Source organism: Schistocerca serialis, chromosome 2, assembly GCF_023864345.2.
Source record: "Schistocerca serialis cubense isolate TAMUIC-IGC-003099 chromosome 2, iqSchSeri2.2, whole genome shotgun sequence".
Classification (NCBI taxonomy): Eukaryota; Metazoa; Arthropoda; class Insecta; order Orthoptera; family Acrididae; genus Schistocerca; species Schistocerca serialis.
The window spans coordinates 599,484,685-599,508,462 of record NC_064639.1 but is presented as its reverse complement, the minus strand read 5'-3'; the positions used below and the strand labels follow the sequence as shown (position 1 = coordinate 599,508,462).

General features: G+C 38.6%; 1 protein-coding gene across 1 annotated transcript in view; it reads right to left on the bottom strand.

The window, feature by feature from the left end:
• LOC126457636 (dnaJ homolog subfamily C member 3) overlaps nt 1-23,778 on the bottom strand; it is a 72,722-nt gene that overhangs the window by 5,242 nt on the left and 43,702 nt on the right. The window contains exons 5-10 of the mRNA XM_050094107.1: nt 20,790-20,933; nt 7,146-7,327; nt 5,237-5,387; nt 4,930-5,122; nt 2,347-2,515; nt 2,158-2,267 (exon numbers count right to left, since the gene is read on the bottom strand). Of these exons, the coding sequence (XP_049950064.1) occupies nt 2,158-2,267; nt 2,347-2,515; nt 4,930-5,122; nt 5,237-5,387; nt 7,146-7,327; nt 20,790-20,933 (949 nt within the window). The remainder of the gene's footprint in view (nt 1-2,157; nt 2,268-2,346; nt 2,516-4,929; nt 5,123-5,236; nt 5,388-7,145; nt 7,328-20,789; nt 20,934-23,778) is intronic.

Genomic DNA, 23,778 nt, shown 5'->3' with positions numbered 1-23,778 from the left:
GACCTGTTAAATGAAACACAAACACTAATTGCAGTTGATCACAACTGTAAGAGACAATGTTAACAAACAAACATAGAATGTAAAACCACATCCACTGCTGATACTAACATTGAGCTTGTTTGTGTCCACTTCTGCTTATTGACAAAATGGTAAACAATATGCACAGCAGTCTTGGTTGAGTTATGCAGAACGGACTCAACTTTCATAAAGATTGTGCAAGACACAGCCCGAAACAAATCGGTGAAGAGCACAAAAGCAACTGACAGAGAATCTGTCAGTGCTTGTTGGACTTTCATCTAATGCAAGTAGCAGTTTCCTGAAACGTATCTCTGGAGATGAAAAATGGATCCATCACTTTGACCCAGAGACCAAATACCAGAGCACTCAAATAAAACAACCCTAATCTCTGGCCAGAAATAAATTCATGTGTCCACCACCTATACGACAACTGATGGTCATAATTTCTTAAAACTCAATGGGGCTAAGCCTGAAACGTGGTCCAGTTATACACTACCCAGCCTGCAATTTGAACCAAACTCCAATGTCAACTGTTGGAAGTTAGTTTTTTTATGCCTGAAAATATGCAACCCCATGCTGCCACAATCTGCTTTTTGAGGTGTTGGAACAACCTGGATACAGTTTTCATTCTTGTTGAATTACCTTTTATTTGGCCCATTCACAACTGCATAAAGGGGGCATCAATTCACCTCTGACAGAAAGTTCAAGAAGAGTGGATATGTGTCTGCTGCTCAATCAAAAACCTTTTTTTTATTCTATCAGGTTATTAGAGGGTTTGTGTAATGAAAGAACAAGTGCACTGAAAACCAGATGACTGCCAAAACTGGTGACATTTTAAATTTTGCACTGTTATTCTAATAAATAACAAAAATTGAATGTAGATATTTATTTCTACTAATGTAAGAAATAATTAACTGTATCCTACATTAACAGCTCACCCCTCCTCTTTGTCCATCTCCTCCTCCCTCCTCCTCCTTACCTGTCTCTCTGTCCATCATCTCTTCTCTCCCTTTTCTGTCCATCCTCTCCTCCTGCTCCCCCCCCCCCCTCTCTCTGTCTGTCTGTTCACCACCACCTTTCCACTCTCTATGTTCATTCCCTTCCAATCCTCTGTTCTATCTCCCCCCCATCCCTCCTTGAACCTTATTTCTTGTTATTGCAAATTCACATTTTGTAGTAGTATAAGCTGATATACCAGAAATACAACTTTCCTGTTTTCTGTGAAAGGAAGTAAGAAAACAAAAGAGCACATTGTTGTGTGTACAATTTTTATGTTTGTGAGGAAGAATTTTTCTAATGATTCAAATGCTCCACTTCATAGTTGAAACTGACTGCGACAAAGGAAACAGAATGTCGCATTTTTACAGCAGAGCGTTTTCCTTCTCACAGTCTATATTAACAGAAAACTAGTACATTGTTTTTCAAAGAATTTACAGTCTATACTCATCTGAATGTTTAATGGACTAGCATTTAAAATTTGAAGTAAATTGCTCAAGAACTTTGAGATTTTTGATAGCTATTTTTCCCCTTTATGTATTACATGTTTATTGATATATTACATACATTTAAAAATAGGTATAAAAGAACACATGCATATTTGCCTGCAACACTGTGTCAGAATTTCAACACAATCAGTGAAAAACTTTCAGAAATTTACAATTTTGTACACAAGAACATTTACATTTGTTTATACAGACTTCCTCTGCCTCTTTGAAACTTTTTGTACTGCTTATCTAGTTTAGCTAGTAAAAACAAGGATAGCCAAGACAACTGCCTGTAAACAAGAATTCAGTTATCACATGCTAAAAATGCTATTTCTGTCTCACATGGTTTTACTGAACCAGGTAAAACCCTTGTCAGTCCTCTAATCACACGTTTTGAGACCACACAATTGAGCACATTAGAAACCTTTCCCTATTACAATGCTATCTTTAACATGGGCTCCACAGTCCTCTATAATGCAAAAGGTGCAAACTACTGGATAGCTGCTTTGCTAAAGGCAAATACTGCAGTCATATTAAGTAAAAAATTAGGTTTCTTTATTCTTGAAAATGCACCATTATTTCATTTATAAGATGTATACTATGTTGTACAAGCAATGAAAAAATGAAGATCTTGAGTATAAAAAATATTAATTACCTGGATCTGTCAATACTTCTTTAGCAGCTGCAATGTCAATGAATTTCTTTTCTGCTATTTTCTTCTCATCCCCTTGGAAATTATCTGGATGCCACTTCTGTGCCATTTTTCTGTAATGAAATACAACAAAGCTACAGATTCTGCAAAGGATTCACAATACAGAACCCAAAGACTAATAACAATAAATACCGGTAAGCCTTTATAATTTCTTGCTTGCTTGCTGTCCTCTTCACACCAAGGATTTTATAGTAATCTCTTTTTTCCGCTTGCTTCTGGAGTTTTCTTGCTCTCTGTAGGCCCTCCTTAGCACGTTGCAAGTTTTCATCCATTTCAAGAGCATCCTGGTAATCATGAATAGCTGAAAAAGTTAATCAACTATTAAATTCGAAGGTTAATTCAATTAATCGATATCTCTCTCTCTCTCTCTCTCTCTCTCTCTCTCTCTCTCTCTCTCTGTAACACACACACACACACACACACACACACACACACACACAAAATGAAAGAATATTAGCTCAAAGTCACTGAAAATCCTAAAGTGTCCTAAATATAAGAACCCACAACAAAATCAGCTTTGTTAGGTGAGTGGTTATTGTGAAAGAAACAAAGAAAACGGTTATAATTTATTTACGTATAAGCACCAGCAGCTTCATGTTACAGTCTACAGACGTTACAATATATCACAGAAAATGTGCTTTAATTTTAATTCTAGAATCTAAAATAACCCTGCAAGGGAAGCCTTTTAGCAGCAATTATGGCTGAACTGACACTGGTGTTTTTAATCCGTATTCCATATGATTATATGTAGTATACTGATGCTATTATTCACAAGAAAATGTTGTTCCGTACTTCAACTGATAAAACAGTTACTGTTCTTCTAAGCACACAATGAGATGCCAATTGCAGGGAAAACATACATATATGAACTTAATAATACACATTTCTGCATTTGAATGTCATAAATAACATGTGATAAGTTATTTTGCCAACATTACCTCAATAAGCCATTCCATTCCAAAAATACAGTTTTCTGTAAGTATCAGATGAAGCAAGTTTGGAAGGAACAGCAACAAAGGAGTAATGAGCTAACTAGAGCCAGCCCCACCCCCCTTTACCCTCCCACTCCAATTTGCAATCTACTCTATTCCTTCATCTTGTCACAGCACTTGTAACAAGTTACAAATTAATAAATGCTGACAATGGGTTATTAAGCAACTGATAGAACATAGGGGCTTAAAAAACAAAAATACAGTAATAACCTTCATGGACTTCACAAAGGCATATGACTCCAGTGACAGACAGACTCTTGTTAGGATCCTGAAGAACAGAGGAATTGATGGAACCGCACAAGAACTCATAAAAGAAATTGAGACAGACACAAAAGCAAGGGTGAAATTCAGAGGAGCACTGCCAGAAGAATTTGAGATCAAGACTGGTGTTAAACAGTGAGATGGATGTGGAGAGCAATAAGCGAGGAAATGGGAATACCAAAGACCCATGTGGGGGACAAAAAGGACAACAGGGCTCAAGTGGACTGCCTAGCCTTTGAAGATGACACAGCAATAGTAAGTGAGACAGAAGAAGACGCAAAGACACAACTCGACAACTTAAGTAAGGTGGCCAGAAAGGTGGGACTGAGGATTGCCTATAACAAGACAAAGACATTAAATACCACTGCAGATTGGGAAACACCGGAAGGCACTGTGCAAATGGTGGACAAATTTAAATACATGGGAGAATTTATAACAGGAAGGAACAGGAGCAAGGAGGGAATAACAGAGAGTATAAAGAAGATGAGGTCAGCCTTCTGCATGACGAAAGAGATATACAATAAAAATAATATATCCACAGAGGCAAAGACAAGCCACTACAAGGCAACGGTGAGGAATGCAGTATTATATGCTGCTGAGACGATGACACTAGGAAGAAATGGGGCAGAACAACTAGAGAAAAATACTAGGTCCCAGAAGAGGTGGAGAGAGGTGGATGCGAAGACCTAGGGAAGAATTGTACCGGAAAATGAGAACAATATCTGGGGAAATCAGACTCAAAAGGGCAAGGTTTGCTGGACATGTAGTTAGGATGAGTGTGGACAGAATGACGAAGAGAGTGTGGGAAACAACAGGGAGGACAAGGGGAAAGACAGGAACCAAGAGGGTTGTTGAACTTCAGAAGCACTGGTTGGAATTGGGGATCAAAGTCGAAGGAAAGGAAAATTGGAGGAACAAATATACACTGACCAATATGCCGGAGATCAATGACAGAGGAGAATACAAGAAAAGATTAGAGCGTCACCAGTGGAGCCGACAGGAGAAACGGACACTGAAGGTCTCTGAAGAAGAGAGAGAGGGAAGAGGAGAAAGAATGAAGAGGTTCTGGGAGAAGAAGAGGAAAATGCAGTCCAAGAAGGGGATACCCATGGTCCTACAGAGGCTGTAATGCAAGAAGAAGAAGAATGGGCTATTAAATGTGTTCAGGTGCAATACAACAATACAATATAACCATACCTTTGAACATCTCCTGATACCAAAACAAAGCTTCTGTGAATGGAAGAACGACTTTTTAAATTGTTCCAAGTATGTAACTGGTGAACAATACCAAAACTAATTACAAGCAGCCTAAAAATTATTGAAAACCTAAAGGCATATTAAGTATTCGAGAACTGCAGTTGTATGATCAAGTATTGCAACATATTTTTCCAATACGATTTTTATTATGTATGTAGATTTTTGGAACACACAGATACTACCTCAAATGTTTAATCCAACTCACCATCATCATACATTTCGCTGCTGATGTAGGCTTCAGCACGGTCACAAAGTACATATGGGTCTTTCTGAAGTTCTAGAGCCTCTCTACAACTCTGAATACTCAGGGACAATTGATCTGATTTCAAGTAACAATGGCACAATTTCTGTTTTGCAAGAAAAGAAATCATCTGAATGGTGGGCTCCTCTTTCAGCACCTGTAAGCCGAAAGTCATCAGCCATTGGAATTTTTATATATTAAATACAATTCACAAATTTGGTTATCAATGTACCACTAAAACTGGTAACAGAAGCACATTTTAAGTGTTTACCTTTTTAGCTTGTTCAACGCATTTTGTATAATCTTTGTTATTTGCTGCTGTTTCCATATCCTGAAGAAATTTGTCCACTTTCTTTACTTTTTTGTAGAAAGGGAAGCACTCTTTATGTTCAGGGTCTAACCTGAGACATTCTCTGATCTCCCTACAAAGGAAAACATTTATAAAATATTTCAATATTCTTTTCATTATAATAATTGAAATAAAAATGGACAGTATGATTTTCTATCTGCATTGTTCATACAAGTGTGACTGTCAAAGCTGAAATAAGATTGAAACTGATCTACATATGTACTGCAAGTGTTGAAAATAGTCCTTACACACAAATATCAAATTTTGAATTACATTACATCAATCTCAAACATACACAACAGTAATAACAGGTGTCACTATCCTTTTTTTTCTTTTCACTGTTTAAATTAAACCTTACAAATATCTGCTTCATGAACAAAACTGCAGATTGAAAACACCATCTGTGTTAAAAGTTGACCTAAATAATTTCAAAAGATTAACCACTACTTAACAATTACTAAATAATGTGACAAGCAAATTGAAAAAATTAAACACGCAAATGAAAAAACGGCATCTGCAACATAGTCAGAGCACATAATATTATCAGAATCATTTGCAGTTCATAAAGAATTTTCCAACTCAGTGTCTCTTACACATAGAAACAGAAAACATGCCCCATGACAAAGCCCCTGAAACAATGTGTATATGGAGAGATTGGAGAGAATTTGGCAGCTGATACAACTTTGACAACACACCACAGCAAGAACTTTACACAGGACTGGTCTAATGTGGCAGGTGTCATTTGGTGCATGAATGTTTCCCTGTATGTTTGGAAGAATTAACGCCTCAAGTAATATCATGCAGCTTCAAAATGTTCATCTGTTCAAGCATGCAACAGAATCAATACACATCTTTACAAATAGCCACATGCATACAGCTTGGCCATTGAGGCTTAATAACTAAAAACAAATGATATCACATGCAAGAAATGAATGGATGGATCTCCTCTGATTCAAATTCTATTGAGCATTCATAGTATGCACTTTGACAGCATACTGAAAGATATCTACTGTCTCCATAGACACTTCCATGTGCTTAGGATGGAAATGGTGGAAACAGCAATGATACAACACAAGAACTGGCCAAACTGCAGAACAAAAGTAGTGAAAACATTGCAATTATGGAAGAGGGACCAATCACGTACATTGACCCACTTGGCAGCGCCAGTATACATCAATCTGAGTGCAATGTTTTTTTGCAGTGTTTCCACCAGTAGTATCAGAACAACATGATGAATGGGTGTATAAAAATCTGTGTGTGTCTTCCTATTCAGCTGGAACAAATGGGCTGCACACAGATCTAGAAGAGTTTGAGTGTGTACAACAGTCTCCAGTTGAAACTGCCAAGTTTTTGGGACAGGTTTCCTAAAAGAGAGAACATGATCACACAGCAAACAGCTGACTCAGGCCTGGGTGCTAATAATCATCATTACATGTGTGACAATATCACAACACACAAGGTTTACACACTTTCTACTCAGCTTCTACTGAATCATGCAAGAAACAGCTGCACCCAATACATCTCTCATTTGTAAATCTTGCTACATTAAGTTACGCAGCTATTTCTTAACTTACAGACATGGGAAAAACAACTGCACAAAGAAATTTCTCTCACTCATAACTCACCCTAATCACAAGAAAATGTTTCACTTAGATGAAGTAAATAGCTCACATGAAATGTCACTTCAAGCTTTTCCTGTAACAGACAATTTGGAAGTTCTCTCTGCAACTTTTATAAGTTACCAAATAAAATTGTATGCTCCTTCACATTCACATTCATTCCAAAATCAAATATCTGTCACCCTTTATACACAGATCTCACTCATACTTACTTCAAAGATTCCTGGGCTTGTCCAAGCTGGTACAGAAGACGAGACAATTTGAGGAAACCAACTATGTTGTCAGACTCCAATTTTGTTGTTGATCTGATATCTGAAATAGCAGACATTGTGTCACCAAGTGCAACATGGCAGTCGGCTCGCAACTCTCGCAAATGGGATGCCCATGGGCAAACCTGAAATACAAAAGACTATTTAATGATTTTGTTTGACAACAGAAACTTGAAAGTCAACAGCAATGTACATACCAAAGTGGTATCATGAAAATATAACCTGAAAATATTGTTATAATACAATATTTTATGAACATATTAAAAAAATACCTCTCCCTCAAAATAATACACTTATACCGCATTCATTTTTCACAAAAGAGTATCGAACAATTTAAATAAGCACACAGAATGAATCCTACTCAGAGTGAGATGTTAATAGAACAATCTTACTACTTAAATCACAAATAAAGACGAAGAGAAGCTTAGGTTTTAATATATCAACAACAAGGCCATTAGAGATGGAATACAAACTTGAATTGGGAATGGATGAGGGATGAAATCAGCCATGTCCTTTTCAGAGGACCCATTCTGGCATTCATCTTAATTGATTTAGGTAAACTACAAAGAACCTAAATTTAGATGAGTGTATGGAGGCTCCTCCCAAATGTTAGTCTAGAGTATTAAGTCTTACTCAATGATACAACAAAAACCTAATAATACAACTGAATATCAGCAGTGTTTCCAAACAATATATATACTGACCACATCCCACAGTGGTATTTACCACCTTATTTTCATCTGCATGTAAAATATTAAACGTTTCTCACTTTCCCTAACACACTTAAGACATCAATGTATAGAATCCCATTTCTAATTAAACACTGTACAACGGAAGTAGTATTATCGAAGGATGTAAGACATTTCAGCAAAGCGGACTGTTTTATGTAGAGACAATTCCATCCTTTTGTTACATTACTGCTCAATGTTTTCACGTGCAGGTGTGTGTAGAGCGGGTGGGAGGGGAAGGCATGCAATGAGAACAGTTTCTCATTAGTGTATCCAATTTTGTCCCAATACTAAATTTGCTGAAATAAAACCATATTTTTTAACATATACTGATTTAATTTTCAATTTAGTTCGTAAAACACGACCATGAATGAAAAGGAGGTAGTTGTAAAATACAGCGTATTGAGACCCACAGGCTGGGGCACAGTAGCTTATATATTGAGGCACATAAGCTGCTTCTAGCACTGCTGAGTATGTAACATAATCAGGAGTGTAAACAGAAGAGTAAATGAAAATATGTATTCTGATGTAATGTCTTCTCAAGCTTCTCTTTTATCAGATGGCACTTCATGTGCAAAAGGAAGACACCTAAAAATAATCAGATAGACTGTAAGGAGGAGGAATATGCAAAGTTGAGTGTTTGGTAACTAACAGCAAGTAATTGAGTGCTAAGAAGGACTGAATAAAGAGTAGCCTTAGACAGAAACAGGAGTAGGCAACAGATATTTGTTTGGGTCATTACTTGAAGAAAGCCTACAACAGTAATGAAATTTAGAAAAAAATATTCCTTCTGTTAAGAAAAATTCATAAGGTGCAGCACTTATTCGTGTAAGGCCATAGGAGCTGTGTAACCAGTACAATGCTTGTCAAGTCTAGTGCAGAGTTGCCAAGTGATAGAAATGGTTATCCTTGCTGTAAGGATTTGACACAAAATAATTATTACTATCATGGATGAAGCAGCAGACAAAGTTGACAGTGGCAGCCCTTATGGCTTTGAAACAATACAGTGATTTCAATTTGTGAAACCATTTTAGTAACAGGTTCAGCCTCGAGATCATAAAACTCTGAAGTCACTCATTGTAAGGTTGGCACAGGCTATCATGGCAGTTGATACAGCACTCTTAAGTTCTGGTTCCAGTACATACTATAGATCAATAGTGTTACATCAAAACTAAAAACAATTGAATACAACAGGAAAAACGGAAAATTGAGTTTTTATGTCCCATCATTCACCTTGAGGTGATTTCAGAGAACCAAAATAGGCCTAAATAAGGATGAGCAGATGCTGAAACATCTCCTCCCAATTACAATTCAGTGTCTTAACTACTGCAACACGGTAGGCTTAGGAAGAAAAGATGGATTTAAATATTAAGTGAGAACATTTGAAATAGTCTCCAACAACTCGTGCACCCATCTTTGTTGTGATGAAAACTAGGACCATTTATTTTAGAGTATGAATTTACAATTGTGTCTGCTTCAGAAATATCTCCATCTCAATGAAACCACCTTCTTCTCTTTTCTCCATCATTAATGTAGGCGTATGTTCTTCCAAGATTCGCTGGAAGTATTTCGGGTACATCCAGCAAAAGTTAAAAGACTACTTGCTATTAATGAGGGAGACTAGGGATAATGTACAAAAGGACAAGGATGACCAAAAGAGACAAGAAGGAATGGAACAGAGGGAGCACTGCAAGTGGGCGTAGTCAGGCAGAGGCAGTAACAGCAATTGCAAGCAGGAAAAAGAGATGGAGAATTGTTGTCTGAAGACCAGATTAGACAATGATAATGAACCTGAGTGGCTGCACAACCAATGTCTTAAACGGTGCTCCCAGAGTTTTTATCATTTGATGAAGCCCAGAAGATTGGAGACTCCTGCAGTCATCATCTCTGACGCCATTATGAAGTGTTTTACGTAACTGACTGCCAGTTACCTGAAACACTCAAAAGTCAGAAAGCTTTTCCATTTCTTACTAAGATCAAGATGATCAATGTAAATCAAAACTAGTTGTAACAAAAAATTGTTCAACAGGCAGAAAAATACCTACATTTGTGTTTTCAACATATATGTAGAGAGTGTGGAAATATAAACCTACAACAATATTTTTTGTTCTTTACACTCCTGGTAATATCTGCTCCTCTCTCGTGAAACTACAGTCTTTCCACTACCATTCATCTATAAATGGTGGTGACACTGATATACCTCAAGCCAATCAACTCCATTTCCATTATTACATTTATTCCAATTATTAACAAAAGCAGAGGATATTTTATTTTTTGAAAGGATGAATTATGATATGCATATATTCCAAATACTACTAACACACTCCCCTGCAGTCTTTAAACAATGAAACTCCCACATATGAAACAGCTTCAAACATTTGGACAAGTATAGTCTGCGTAACCTGCACTCTGCTTTCACCAATAGCAACTTTTTCACACATCTCATTGTCTATGATGTCATATCTCCTGAACTATCTGTATTACTACGACATAATTTTGCAGTTAAATTGAGTGGTATATGTGGATGTCTGCAAAATGTGTTGGGTACGGAGTTAGCAGTAAAGAAGTAATAAATAAAAATGTCATGCCTTACTGCATGAACAGCAAAAATGTAGTAAGCGATAAAATTTCCTTTCATCTTTTTGTGGAAGATGTTAGCAAGAAAAAGTTTCATAAAGGTTTGGAATTATTTGTAAAGTTTGTTGCAGGTCACTAAGTGCTCTCATTCTCAAATACTGGATGAACGTAGTCTGGGTACCTGCAGGCAGTTAGTTATGCTGCCTTAAAACATATACACAGTTTCTAACTGTAATACCTGTACTACTCTGGTAAACCTTTAACTCTTAATGAGCAGGTTGTTGTTGTTGTTGTCTTCAGTCCAAAGACTGGTTTGATGCAGCTCTCCATGCTACTCTATCCTGTGCAAGCCTCTTCATCTCTGAGTAACTGCTGCAATCTACATCCCTCTGAGTCTGCCTACTGTATTCATCTCTTGGTCTCCCTCTATGATTTTTACCCCTCCCCCAAACACACACTTCCCTCCAGTTCTATATTGGTGATCCCTTGATGCCTCAGAACATGTCCTACCAACCGATCCCTTCTTTTAGTCAAGTTGTGCCACAAACTTCTCTTCTCCCCAATCCTCTTCAACACCTCCTCATTAGTTACCCATCTAATCTTCAGCATTCTTCTGTAGCACCACATTTCGAAAGCTTCTATTCTCTTCTTGTCCAAACTATTTATTGTCCATGTTTCACTTCCATACATGGCTACACTCCATACAAATACTTTCAGAAAGGACTTACTGACACTTAAATTTCTACTGTATGTCAACAAATTTCTCTTCTTCAGAAACACTTTTCTTGGCATTGCCAACCTACATTCTATATCTTCCATACTTCAACCATCATCAGTTATTTTGCTTCCCAAATAGCAAAAACTCATTTACTACTTTAAGTGTCATTTCCTAATCTGATTCCTTGAGCATAATCTGATTTAATTCAACTACATCCCATTATCCTCATTTTGTTTTTGTTGATGTTCATCTCATATCCTCCATTCAAGATACTGACCATTCCGTTCAACTGCTCTTCCAAGTCCTTTGCTGTCTCTAGCAGAATTACAATGTCATCAGCGAACGGCAGAGGTTTTATTTCTTCTCCCTGGACTTTAATTCCTACTCCAAATTTTTCTTTGGTTTCCTTTATAGCTTGCTCATTACACAGACTGAGTAACATCGGGGATAGGCTATAACCCTGTCTCACTCCCTTCTCAGCCACTGCTTCCCTTTCGTGCCCTTTGACTCTTTATAACTGCCATCTGGTATCTGTACAAATTGCAAATAGCCTTTCACTCTGTATTTTACCACTGCCACCTTTATAATTTACATTATAAATGTTTAAATTCAGCCAATAATTATATGAAATATTTAAAATCAAATTTTTGTTGCCTCTGGTGTCATCAGATAGGCAACCTGCAACTGGGATATGCGAACATGAACCAAGTTAGCCATTTAGTAATATACGAGGGCAGTTCAATAAGTAATGCAACACATTTTTTTTCTGAAACAGGGGTTGTTTTATTCAGCTTTGAAATACACCAGGTTATTCCCCAATCTCCTAGCTACACAATACTATTTTTCAACGTAATCTCCATTCAATGCTACGGCCATACGCCACCTTGAAATGAGGGCCTGTATGCCTGCACGGTACCATTCCACTGGTCGATGTTGGAGCCAACGTCGTACTGCATCAATAACTTCTTCATCATCCGCGTAGTGCCTCCCACGGATTGCGTCCTTCATTGGGCCAAACGTGTGGAAATCCGACGCCCGCATCTCGTGGTCGTGCGGTAGCGTTCTCGCTTCCCACGCCCGGGTTCCCGGGTTCGATTCCTGGCGGGGTCAGGGATTTTCTCTGCCTCGTGATGGCTGGGTGTTGTGTGCTGTCCTTAGGTTAGTTAGGTTTAAGTAGTTCTAAGTTCTAGGGGACTTTGAGTCCCATAGTGCTCAGAGCCATTTTTTTTTGGAAATCCAACGGTGCGAGATCGGGGCTGTAGGGTCCATGAGGAAGAACAGTCCACTGAAGTTTTGTGAGCTCCTCTCGGGTGCGAAGACTTGTGTGAGGTCTTGCGTTGTCATGAAGAAGGAGAAGTTCGTTCAGATTTTTGTGCCTATGAACACGCTGAAGTCGTTTCTTCAATTTCTGAAGAGTAGCACAATACACTTCAGAGTTGATCGTTTGACCATGGGGAAGGACATCGAACAGAATAGCCCCTTCAGCGTCCCAGAAGACTGTAACCATGACTTTACCGGCTGAGGGTATGGCTTTAAACTTTTTCTTGGTAGGGGAGTGGGTGTGGCGCCACTCCATTGATTGCCGTTTTGTTTCAGGTTCGAAGTGATGAACCCATGTTTCATCGCCTGTAACAATCTTTGACAAGAAACTGTCACCCTCAGCCACATGACGAGCAAGCAATTCCGCACAGATGGTTCTCCTTTGCTCTTTATGGTGTTCGGTTAGACAACGAGGGACCCAGCGGGAACAAACCTTTGAATATCCCAACTGGTGAACAATTGTGACAGCACTACCAACAGAGATGTCAAGTTGAGCACCCAGTTGTTTGATGGTGATCCGTCGATCATCTCGAACGAGTGTGTTCGCACGCTCCGCCATTGCAGGAGTCACAGCTGTGCACGGCCGGCCCGCACGCGGGAGATCAGACAGTCTTGCTTGACCTTGCGGCGATGATGACACACGCTTTGCCCAACGACTCACCGTGCTTTTGTCCACTGCCAGATCACCGTAGACATTCTGCAAGCGCCTATGAATATCTGAGATGCCCTGGTTTTCCACCAAAAGAAACTCGATCACTGCCCGTTGTTTGCAACGCACATCCGTTACAGACGCCATTTTAACAGCTCCGTACAGCGCTGCCACCTGTTGGAAGTCAATGAAACTATACGAGACAAAGCGGAAATGTTTGAAAATATTCCACAAGAAATTTCCGGTTTTTTCAACCAAAATTGGCCAAGAAAAAAAATGTGTTGCATTACTTATTGAACTGCCCTCGTAGATATAGCAGCTATCAGTAACTATATTGGGCCAATTAATGATGGCCTTTTAGCTCTGGAGGCCATCATTAGTATTGTGGCATGTGTTGTTGGACAAACCACTTGCCAGTGCCTTTTGCCATTAAATATTGCCTCAACATAATACACTGCTGAACACAGCAATGTATGTTACAACCACATACTTCCCTATGCAACTGCCAAACATTGTACATGTGTACCTACCAGCCGGTTGCTTGAGAACTGAAGTCACCATGTGTCATATGAGCATAACAAATACTTTGCTTCTGTTGCTTTATCATCTTTAGTATACACATTATTTACATCATCACAGGAAAAATCTATGTAATAAATTATCTTTCGCTGTCCACTCATTCCATGAAGAAGTGAACACGTGAAATGAATTCGCAATAGTGAACATTGACAATCTTCAGCTGTATAATGAAATAACAACATCGAAAATTTGTGCCGGACAGAGGCTTGACTCTGGATTTCCTGCTTGTCGTGGGTGATCACCTTAGCAATTGCAGCTATCCCAGCATGCTTCATGACCCGACCAAAACTTCCGTTTGTCATCATTCATGTGTCCAGAACCTGCACTTGTTCCTTCACTATGTATATTCCAATACATGGGACAGAGGTCACCAATAAAATGTAATGGCAACTCACAACCTAGACAACAATGTCTTAAATTCAAATCAATTTGTGCACTGTAAATCCCCTACCCCCATGAACGATGGACCTTGCCGTTGGTGGGGAGGCTTGCGTGCCTCAGCGATACAAATGGCCGTACCGTAGGTGAAACCACAACGGAGGGGTATCTGTTGAGAGGCCAGACAAACATGTGGTTCCTGAAGAGGGGCAGCAGCCTTTTCAGTAGTTGCAGGAGCAACAATCTGGATGGTTGACTGATCTGGCCTTGCAACACTAACCAAAACGGCCTTGCTGTGCTGGTACTGCGAACGGCTGAAAGCAAGGGGAAACTACAGCCGTAATTTTTCCCGAGGGCATGCAGCTTCACTGTATGGTTAAATGATGATGGCGTCCTCTTGGGTAAAATATTCCGGGCAGGGACTACTCAGGAGGACGTCGTTATCAGGAGAAAGAAAACTGGTGTTCTACGGATCGGAGCGTGGAAAGTCAGATCCCTCAATCGGGCAGGTAGGTTAGAAAATTTAAAAAGGGAAATGGATAGGTTGAAGTTAGATATAGTGGGAATTAGTGAAGTTCGGTGGCAGGAGGAACAAGACATCTGGTCAGGTGAATACAGAGTTATAAATACAAAATCAAATAGGGGTAATGTAGGAGTAGATTTAATAATGAATAAAAAAAAATAGGAGTGCGGGTATGCTAATACCAACAGCATAGTGAACGCACTGTTGTGGCCAAGATAGACACGAAGCCCATGCCTACTACAGTAGTACAAGTTTATATGCCAACTAGCTCTGCAGATGATGAAAAAATTGATGAAATGTATGATGAGATAAAAGAAATTATTCAGGTAGTGAAGGGAGACGAAAATTTAATAGTCATGGGTGACTGGAATTCGAGAGTAGGAAAAGGGAGAGAAGGAAACATAGTGGGTGAATATGGATTGGGGGAGAGAAATGAAAGAGGAAGCCGCCTGGTAGAATTTTGCACAGAGCATAACTTAATCATAGCTAACACTTGGTTCAAGAATCATAAAAGAAGGTTCTATACATGGAAGAATCCCGGAGATACTAAAAGGTATCAGATAGATTACATAATGGTAAGACAGAGATTTAGGAACCAGGTTTTAAATTGTAAGACATTTCCAGGGGCAGATGTGGTCTCTGACCACAATCTATTGGTTATGAACTGTAGATTAAAACTGAAGAAACTGCAAAAAGGTGGGAATTTAAGGAGATGGGACCTGGATAAACTGACTAAACCAGAGGTTTTACAGAGTTTCAGGGAGAGCATAAGGGACCAATTGACAGGAATGGGGGAAAGAAATACAGTAGAAGAAGAATGGGTAGCTCTGAGGGATGAAGTAGTGAAGGCAGCAGAGGATCAAGTAGGTAAAAAGACGAGGGCTAGTAGAAATCCTTGGGTAACAGAAGAAATATTGAATTTAATTGATGAAAGGAGAAAATATAAAAATGCACTAAATGAAGCAGGCAAAAGGGAATACAAACGTCTCAAAAATGATATTGACAGGAAGTGGAAAATGGCTAAGCAGGAATGGCTAGCGGACAAATGTAAGGATGTAGAGGCTTATCTCACTAGGGGTTAGATAGATACTGCCTACAGGAAAATTAAAGAGACCTTTGGAGAAAAGAGAGCCACTTGTATGAATATCAAGAGCTCAGATTGAAACCCAGTTCTAAGCAAAGAAGGTAAAGCAGAAAGGTGGAAGGAGTATATAGAGGGTCTATACAAGGGCGATGTACTTGAGGACAATATTATGGAAATGGAAGAGGAGGTAGATGAAGATGAAATGGGAGATACGATACTGAGTGAAGAGTTTGACAGAGCACTGAAAGACCTGGGTCGAAACAAGGCCCCCGGGAGTAGACAACATTCCATTGGAACTACTAACGACCTTGGGAGAGCCAGTCCTGACAAAACTCTACCATCTGGCGAGCAAGATGTATGAGACAGGCGAAATACCCTCAGACTTCAAGAAGAATATAATAATTCCAATCCCAAAGAAAGCTGGTGTTGACAGATGTGAAAATTACCAAACTATCAGTTTAATAAGTCACAGCTGCAAAATACTAACGCGAATTCCCCACCTCGGGGAAGATCAGTTTGGATTCCGTAGAAATGTTGAAACACCTGAGGCAATACTGACCCTACGACTTATTTAGGAAAGGCAAACCTACGTTTCTAGCATTTGTAGACTTAGAGAAAGTTTTTGTCAATGTTGACTGGAATACTCTCTTTCAAATTCTAAAGGTGGCAGGGGTAAAATACAGGGAGCGAAAGGCTGTTTACAATTTGTACAGAAACCAGATGGCAGTTATAAGAGTCGAGGGGTATGAAAGCGAAGCAGTGGTTGGGAAGGGAGTGAGACAGGGTTGTAGCCTGTCCCCGATGTTATTCAATCTGTATATTGAGCAAGCAGTAAGGGAAACAAAAGAAAAATTCGGAGTAGGTATTAAAATCCATGGAGAAGAAATAAAAACTTTGAGGTTCGCCGATGACATTGTAATTCTGTCAGAGACAGCAAAGGACTTGGAAGAGCAGTTGAACGGAATGGACAGTGTCTTGAAAGGAGGATATAAGATGAACATCAACAAAAGCAAAACGAGGATAATGGAATGTAGTCGAATTAAGTCGGGTGATGCTGAGGCAATTAGATTAGGAAATGAGACACTAGAAGTAGTAAAGGAGTTTTGCTATTTGGGGAGCAAAATAACTGATGATGGTCGAAGTAGGGAGGATATAAAATGTAGACTGGCAATGGCAAGGAAAGCGTTTCTGAAGAAGAGAAATCTGTTAACATTGAGTATAGATTTAAGTGTCAGGAAATCGTTTCTGAAAGTATTTGTATGGAGTGTAGCCATGTATGGAAGTGAAACATGGACGATAAATAGTTTGGACAAGAAGAGAATAGAAGCTTTCGAAATGTGGTGCTACAGAAGAATGCTGAAAATTAAATGGGTAGATCACATAACTAATGAGGAGGTACTGAACAGAATTGGGGAGAAGAGGAGTTTGTGGCACAACTTGACTAGAAGAAGGGATCGGTTTGTAGGACATGTTCTGAGGCATCAAGGGATCACAAATTTAGTATTGGAGGGCAGCGTGGAGGGTCAAAATCATAGAGGGAGACCAAGAGATGAATACACTAAGCAGATTCAGAAGGATGTAGGTTGCAGTAAGTACTGGGAGATGAAGAAGCTTGCACGGGATAGAGTAGCATGGAGAGCTGCATCAAACCAGTCTGAGAACTGAAGACAACAACAATAACAACTGTAAATCCTTCCAGTAACCCAGCGATTACAATTTCCTTACTAGCACGTTGGTTTATCATTTCAAAATAGGCACATTGGTTTATCTGAAATCGCCAACACTCATCTCTAAAGATTAATACAGTTTTATATAAAATCAAAGATGAGGTGACTTACCGAACGAAAGCGCTGGCAGGTCGATAGACACACAAACAAACACAAACATACACACAAAATTCAAGCTTTCGCAACAAACTGTTGCCTCATCAGGAAAGAGGGAAGGAGAGGGGAAGACGAAAGAAAGTGGGTTTTAAGGGAGAGGGTAAGGAGTCATTCCAATCCCGGGAGCGGAAAGACTTACCTTAGGGGGAAAAAAGGACAGGTATACACTCGCACACACGCACATATCCATCCACACATACAGACACAAGCAGACATATTTAAAGACCTAATACAGTTTCCTATTTTAAATAGTTACACAACCTAGCTTCTGACAGTCTGCTGCAGCAGCTCACTTTAAGCCACTTACGACTATTTTCAATCAGCACATTTTGCACTTCTACATTGCAATTACAGGCAATTAACCATTTTCCTGACAGAAATCATAGTTCTTGTATTACAATGTAGGTGAAATCTTGCAAGCCAGTCCCATGGGATGCACCTTCAGCTGAGAATCTGCCCACTTCTTTCTTTACACAGTATACTACACTTAATTATATTATATCAATGCAGAATAACTGTGTGCCAAACGTTTTTAGAATTCCGCTGCAGCTTCAACTTAAGTATTTAGAAATCTGCCACAACTTCACCTTTTTTCTATAATTAAATTTTACTGAAAATAAGAAAATTTTAAGAAATTAATATGTACAATTTCACCAAGTCAGGCAAAAGGAATGTCTGTTTAATGGCTATTGAGACATGAACAACTACAACAGGTCAATGTGTGCACTGTACCTGCTGTAGTTGCTCACATCAGGACATATGCACACTTAAATTCACTGGGCGTTTGCCTAGATTCAGATTCACCGTGTCACTTTCTGAGGTTGGTTCTCCTAAACAATAAATCCACACATTAACGACAATAATATTCAATAGCTGCTTCTGCCTTCAAGTCAAATATTCTCCCACAACAACATTAGTGGGAAACGAATATGTTCTCAGAAACAATCTCGACAACAACCATCAAAAATCCTCTGGACCAATTTATTCTTTTTCATCATCATCACCATCACCATTATTATTATTATTATTATTATTATTATTATTATTACATCATCCAGATGTGATCTGAGCATTATTCCTACAGCTAAGATTGTCCAAGACTTTTCACTCATTTTCTGAACAGACTTCCACTCACAAGGGGAAGGCCTCAGACACAGCCAACCAATTCGGCTCAAATTTGGTGGGTCGCTTGTGTACAACCTGAAACAAAGGACTCCCAAGATATTTTGGGTCAACAATTTTGAGAAAATCACCCCTAAAGGTTATGATGAGCAATCGACTCAAAATTGGAGGGAGCGATAGATAGTTTTAAATAGAGCATTTTTCATCATCAGGTATGGGGTCCGCAAATGCAAACTTTTCCAGAAATCAAGGAAAGAAACTTACAACTGCCGCTTCTGTTCCCACATGGTAAACACTTAGCGCCGATAGTGCACCGGCCTAGGTAAATGGCTGAGAACCAGAAAACCCAGGTTCAAATCTCGAAGAAACCTAACGGATGTTATTCTTTTCGTTTGTATTTTTCCATATTTTCCATATTCAGGATTAATAAGGTAAGTAAATCAATAAGGAATGATAATAATACGGTAGGCAAACTAATTTCCCAAACGCCATGAGTTAGTAAAGCATTAAACTTTCAAGCCTTGTCACATGAAAAGAACTCCGAGTAAAAGTGCTGCGAATTCCTCATGAGGGATCACAGATAGCCAACCGTGAGACACTTGTTTACAGCATCAAAATTAATTCCCGACAAAGACATATTTTTAAATGTAAACAAAGTTTGTTTTCCGGTGACTCTTCGGAAGGAACAGTGTAACTGTCGAAAGATAGCATTCATTAGATGTTCTTGGTGCCGTGAGTATATTTGTTCTGAATGTTTACATGGCAAGTACCATCCATCTAGTTGTTAGAAGAAAAGTGAGGACGCGTAACAGTAACTGGAAGAGCCATTGGAAAGTGACCTGGAGTAACATTTTAGTTGTTTGAGAAATTTATTTGCCTGCCTACCTATTATCATTACTTATTGATTTCCTTACCTTATTAACCCTCCTATCCCTATTAATTGAGATTTGCAAAAATACATACGAAAAGAAGAACATTCACTAGGTTTCTTCGAGATTCGAACCCGGGTTCTCTAATGCTCAGTCAGTTACCTTGGCTGTTGTGCTATCAGTGCTGTTGGTGAAAAGCGTTTAGCATGTGGGTACAGAAGAGGAAGTTGTAAAAGTTCGTTACCTCAATTTCTGGGAAAGTATGCGTTTGTGGACCCCAAACCTGATGATGAAAAATGCTCTATTTACAATTATCTATCGATCCCTCCAATATTGAGTTGATTGCTCATCATAACCTTTAGGGGTGATTTTCTCAAAAACGCAGGTTTTTACCCGAAATATCTTAGATTCCTTTGTTTTAGGTTGTACACAAGCGACCTGCCAAATTTGAGCCGAATCAGTTGGATGTGTCCGAGGCCTTCCCCTTGTCAGTCTAACACTTCATTATTTCACTGAGCAGTTATCTTCCAGATTTTAATAAGCTGCTCATAAAATGTTTCCCTACCTAGTAACTTGTATCAATATGATCAATATCACTGCTGTGTAGACTTTATATATAATGCTCACAAAAATATTTTGCAAGACAGTTGCAAAAGCATGTATGATCATTATGTACAACATTTATTTAAATTATTTATACGCTCATCCACCTTTTTTTTTAAAAATCCTTTACTTCTACAATCATCACATAACTTTAGAAAAATTGTCAAACAATTCTAGAACTGAACAGCACTAAATTGTATCTTCATTCATTCTCAACAAATGTCTGGGCATTTTCAAACTAGCAACAGAACTATTGAGATATAAACTCATATTAAAAAAAGATCCTCCCTCCATCAACACTTATTAGTTTGATGTCCCCCATCCCCCTCCCTCTTTTTCTCTCGCCCATTTCCTTAGATGCGGTTCTCTCCAATCTGACTACGCCTTTAATCTGTTCTCTTGTTACCATCTCCACTTGCTGTTTTACTTCCTGTAACATTTCAATTTCTACTAATCCATTACAATTAATTAATTTATTTATTGTTACCACAGGCTCTCTTGTAATTTTGTGTGTATTGGTCTTAAATTACATCATCATTCAGCTTCTGACTTACCTCTATTACTTTAGTGATGGTTTCAATCGCAGCACTACATTCACCAATTTCAACATATCTCTCTGCTAACTGTATGTCATACATTGCAGGTTCCACTCTACTCTGTCCAAGAAGGGCTTCTTCATTAAATGGATTCTCCTGGAGCTGAAACAAACTGTCATTTAACAACAAGCATGATTTTTCATCTCCAACAAAAGAAGTTACGAAATATACGATCATTGCCTTTCATCAACTTAACACTTTAAAAAAATGTTTTAAAACATTACCTCTTTATAAAAAATAATATATCTTATTTGATGTTATCAATATTTGAAAAACGTATTTTTGGAATGCACACTTAGAAAAATAAATAGAAAATGTGGCTGTGGAATGTCAATAAGTCATCTAACAAATGCCCTTTAATTAAAATTGTTATAAAATCAATAAGAATAATGATTACAATGAAAGCAGAAACTCTGATGTCATATATGAAACAGCAGCAGGTGAATAATGGACCTTAAATGCCAAGAACCTAAATGGAAAGAAATACGATTAAGATGCAGCAAATAATGGTCACCAATGTAATCACATCGCATTCCTTAATCAAGAGGTGAAAGTAATCTGCAGAGAAGCAATACAATACAAAAATTACAATTACAGAAATTAAAACTGAAATCCAAATGCTGAAGGTCAGTGTGTGCTCAAGTAGCTAAAGATGAATACAAAGCCTGCACATATACCCAATTTGTCGTTCATACACACCAAAAATGGCACAATAACAATTAATGGTCACTGACAAGCAGCTAACACCATGGAATGTGATGTTCTATAAAATAACCATTTTATAGATGATTATTTGACAAACAAAAATTCTCTCTCTTCCACCCACCCATTCCCCACAATTCTCATCATCTCTACAGTGATTGAATTCTCTCTCTCTCTCTCTCTCTCTCTCTCTCTCTCTCTCATCTACCACATTCCTACCCTCTTGTTCCCTTGGCACTAACCACTACTACTTCATCTCTTAACCTCAATTATATCTTTCACTGGAGGCAATGTTTACTAAACAAGACTAGTTTTCACTCCGTACAACCCCTGTCATCTCTAAAATAGATTCTTATTTTCATCAAGTAAACTTAAAAATTAGCATTGCCCAGATTGTCTTCCTACTGCCACACAAGAGGAATTTAGAAGATGTACTATAAATCAGTTCTTATAAGAGGGCCGTTCAGTAATTCCCCAATCTGTTTTACAGCCATTAACATACAGAAAAAAAATCTCCTTTTAGGCACTTCAAATTTGATGTTTCCTCTGCACATAAGCGAAGTTTTGAACAATTCCAACAGAGTGTAGAGCATAAGGAACCACCAAAATGGTGTCTACACAAGACACCAGTTACAAGCACCAGGTTGTAATTGAATTCTTGGCTGCCATGGTGAGCAGTCATAAATTGTTGTGTACAGTGTTGATAGAAATACTGTTTGGAAATGGGTACAGAGAGTTAAAGCATCTGGAAGTACAGAAACTGCTCCCCACGATCAGCGACATTCACGATCCCTGTCATAGCCACTGCTCCCAACATGATGAATCGTGTAGATATCATTATTCATGCAGAATGGTGCACCACAAGTTGACAACTGGCTCTGCAGCTGCTCACAACAGACCACAAGATTAAAAGAAAAACCATTTCATATGACCTGTTGGAAAATTTTGAGGCCACTGGAGAGATCATTCTGTCACGGATGAAACCTGGGTGTATCACTTTGAGCCAGAAATAAAAAGTCAGCCACTAGAGTAGCACCACTCCCAATAACTAAAAAAGGAAAAATTTCAAGCCAGCTCCCTCTGCTGGCAAGTCATGATGATATCTTTTGGGATAATGATGAAGTAAATCTCATTCATGTGTTGTCAAAAGGATCGACCAATACATAAGCATATGTGTAGCCTCTGAACAAACTTGAAACCATTTCTGATGTGTTTGGTCTGAAAAAGAATCTAACAGAAATCATGGTTCAACACAACTATGCATGCCAACACACTAGTATCAGGGGTCAAGAACATATTGCCAATTTTGGTTGGCCATCACTGCCTCATCCACCCTTATAGTCCACTCCTGGCATCCTCCAACTTTCATCTGTTTGGGCCATTTAATGATTCTCAATGTGGGGCACACTTTGAAGATGATTATAGCATAATTAAATGCAGTCAAAACATGGCAATGACCACAGGACGAGAGCTTTCACCAACAAAATATGCACTGTTACACAACACTGATGTGAGGTTATAGAAACTGATGGAGACTATGTAGGAAAGTAGTACTTGTAAAAGAAGTGTTGACTGATAGTGTCATCAAATTCTAACTCTTAAGAAAATTGAGGTGCATTATGTGAACAGGCACTGTAATTTGTTGCTGCTCATGCTGTAAACATAAATGTGCACGTTGCTAGGGCCTCCCGCCAGGTAGACCAGTCAGCTGGTGCAAGTCTTTTTAGTTGACACAACTTCAGCGACTTGCGCGTCAATGCGAAACTGTGTGCATCAAATATTATGTTAGTTGGAAAACTTAATTATGAAGTCTGTCCATTGTGTTTTCAATATCATTTCTACTATGCCACCACATATTTCTAAGCACATCATCATGAGGGTGTCATTTAGTTATGGAAGGGCATTCGTTGCAATGTGGCGTTTAGACTTTGCGACAAACATCCTTTAGCAACCAAATAAGACCACAAGGTGTGTGTGTGTGTGTGTGTGTGTGTGTGTGTGTGTGTGTGTGTGTGTGAGCGAGCGCGCGCGCTTTTGAATGCACATTCGTGAAACAAACACAATATTGAAAAGATAGTGATGAATTTTATACAGGTTTCCATTTATTTAATTATCTCAGTTTTGCTGCCCTGAAATAATGTTAGTATCTGTTTTATTACAAGAGATTATCAATACAAAATGGTAATGACGATATGACACAAACTTCTCTTGTTATAAAGCACAAAGTGGTCTGCTTGTCTAATGA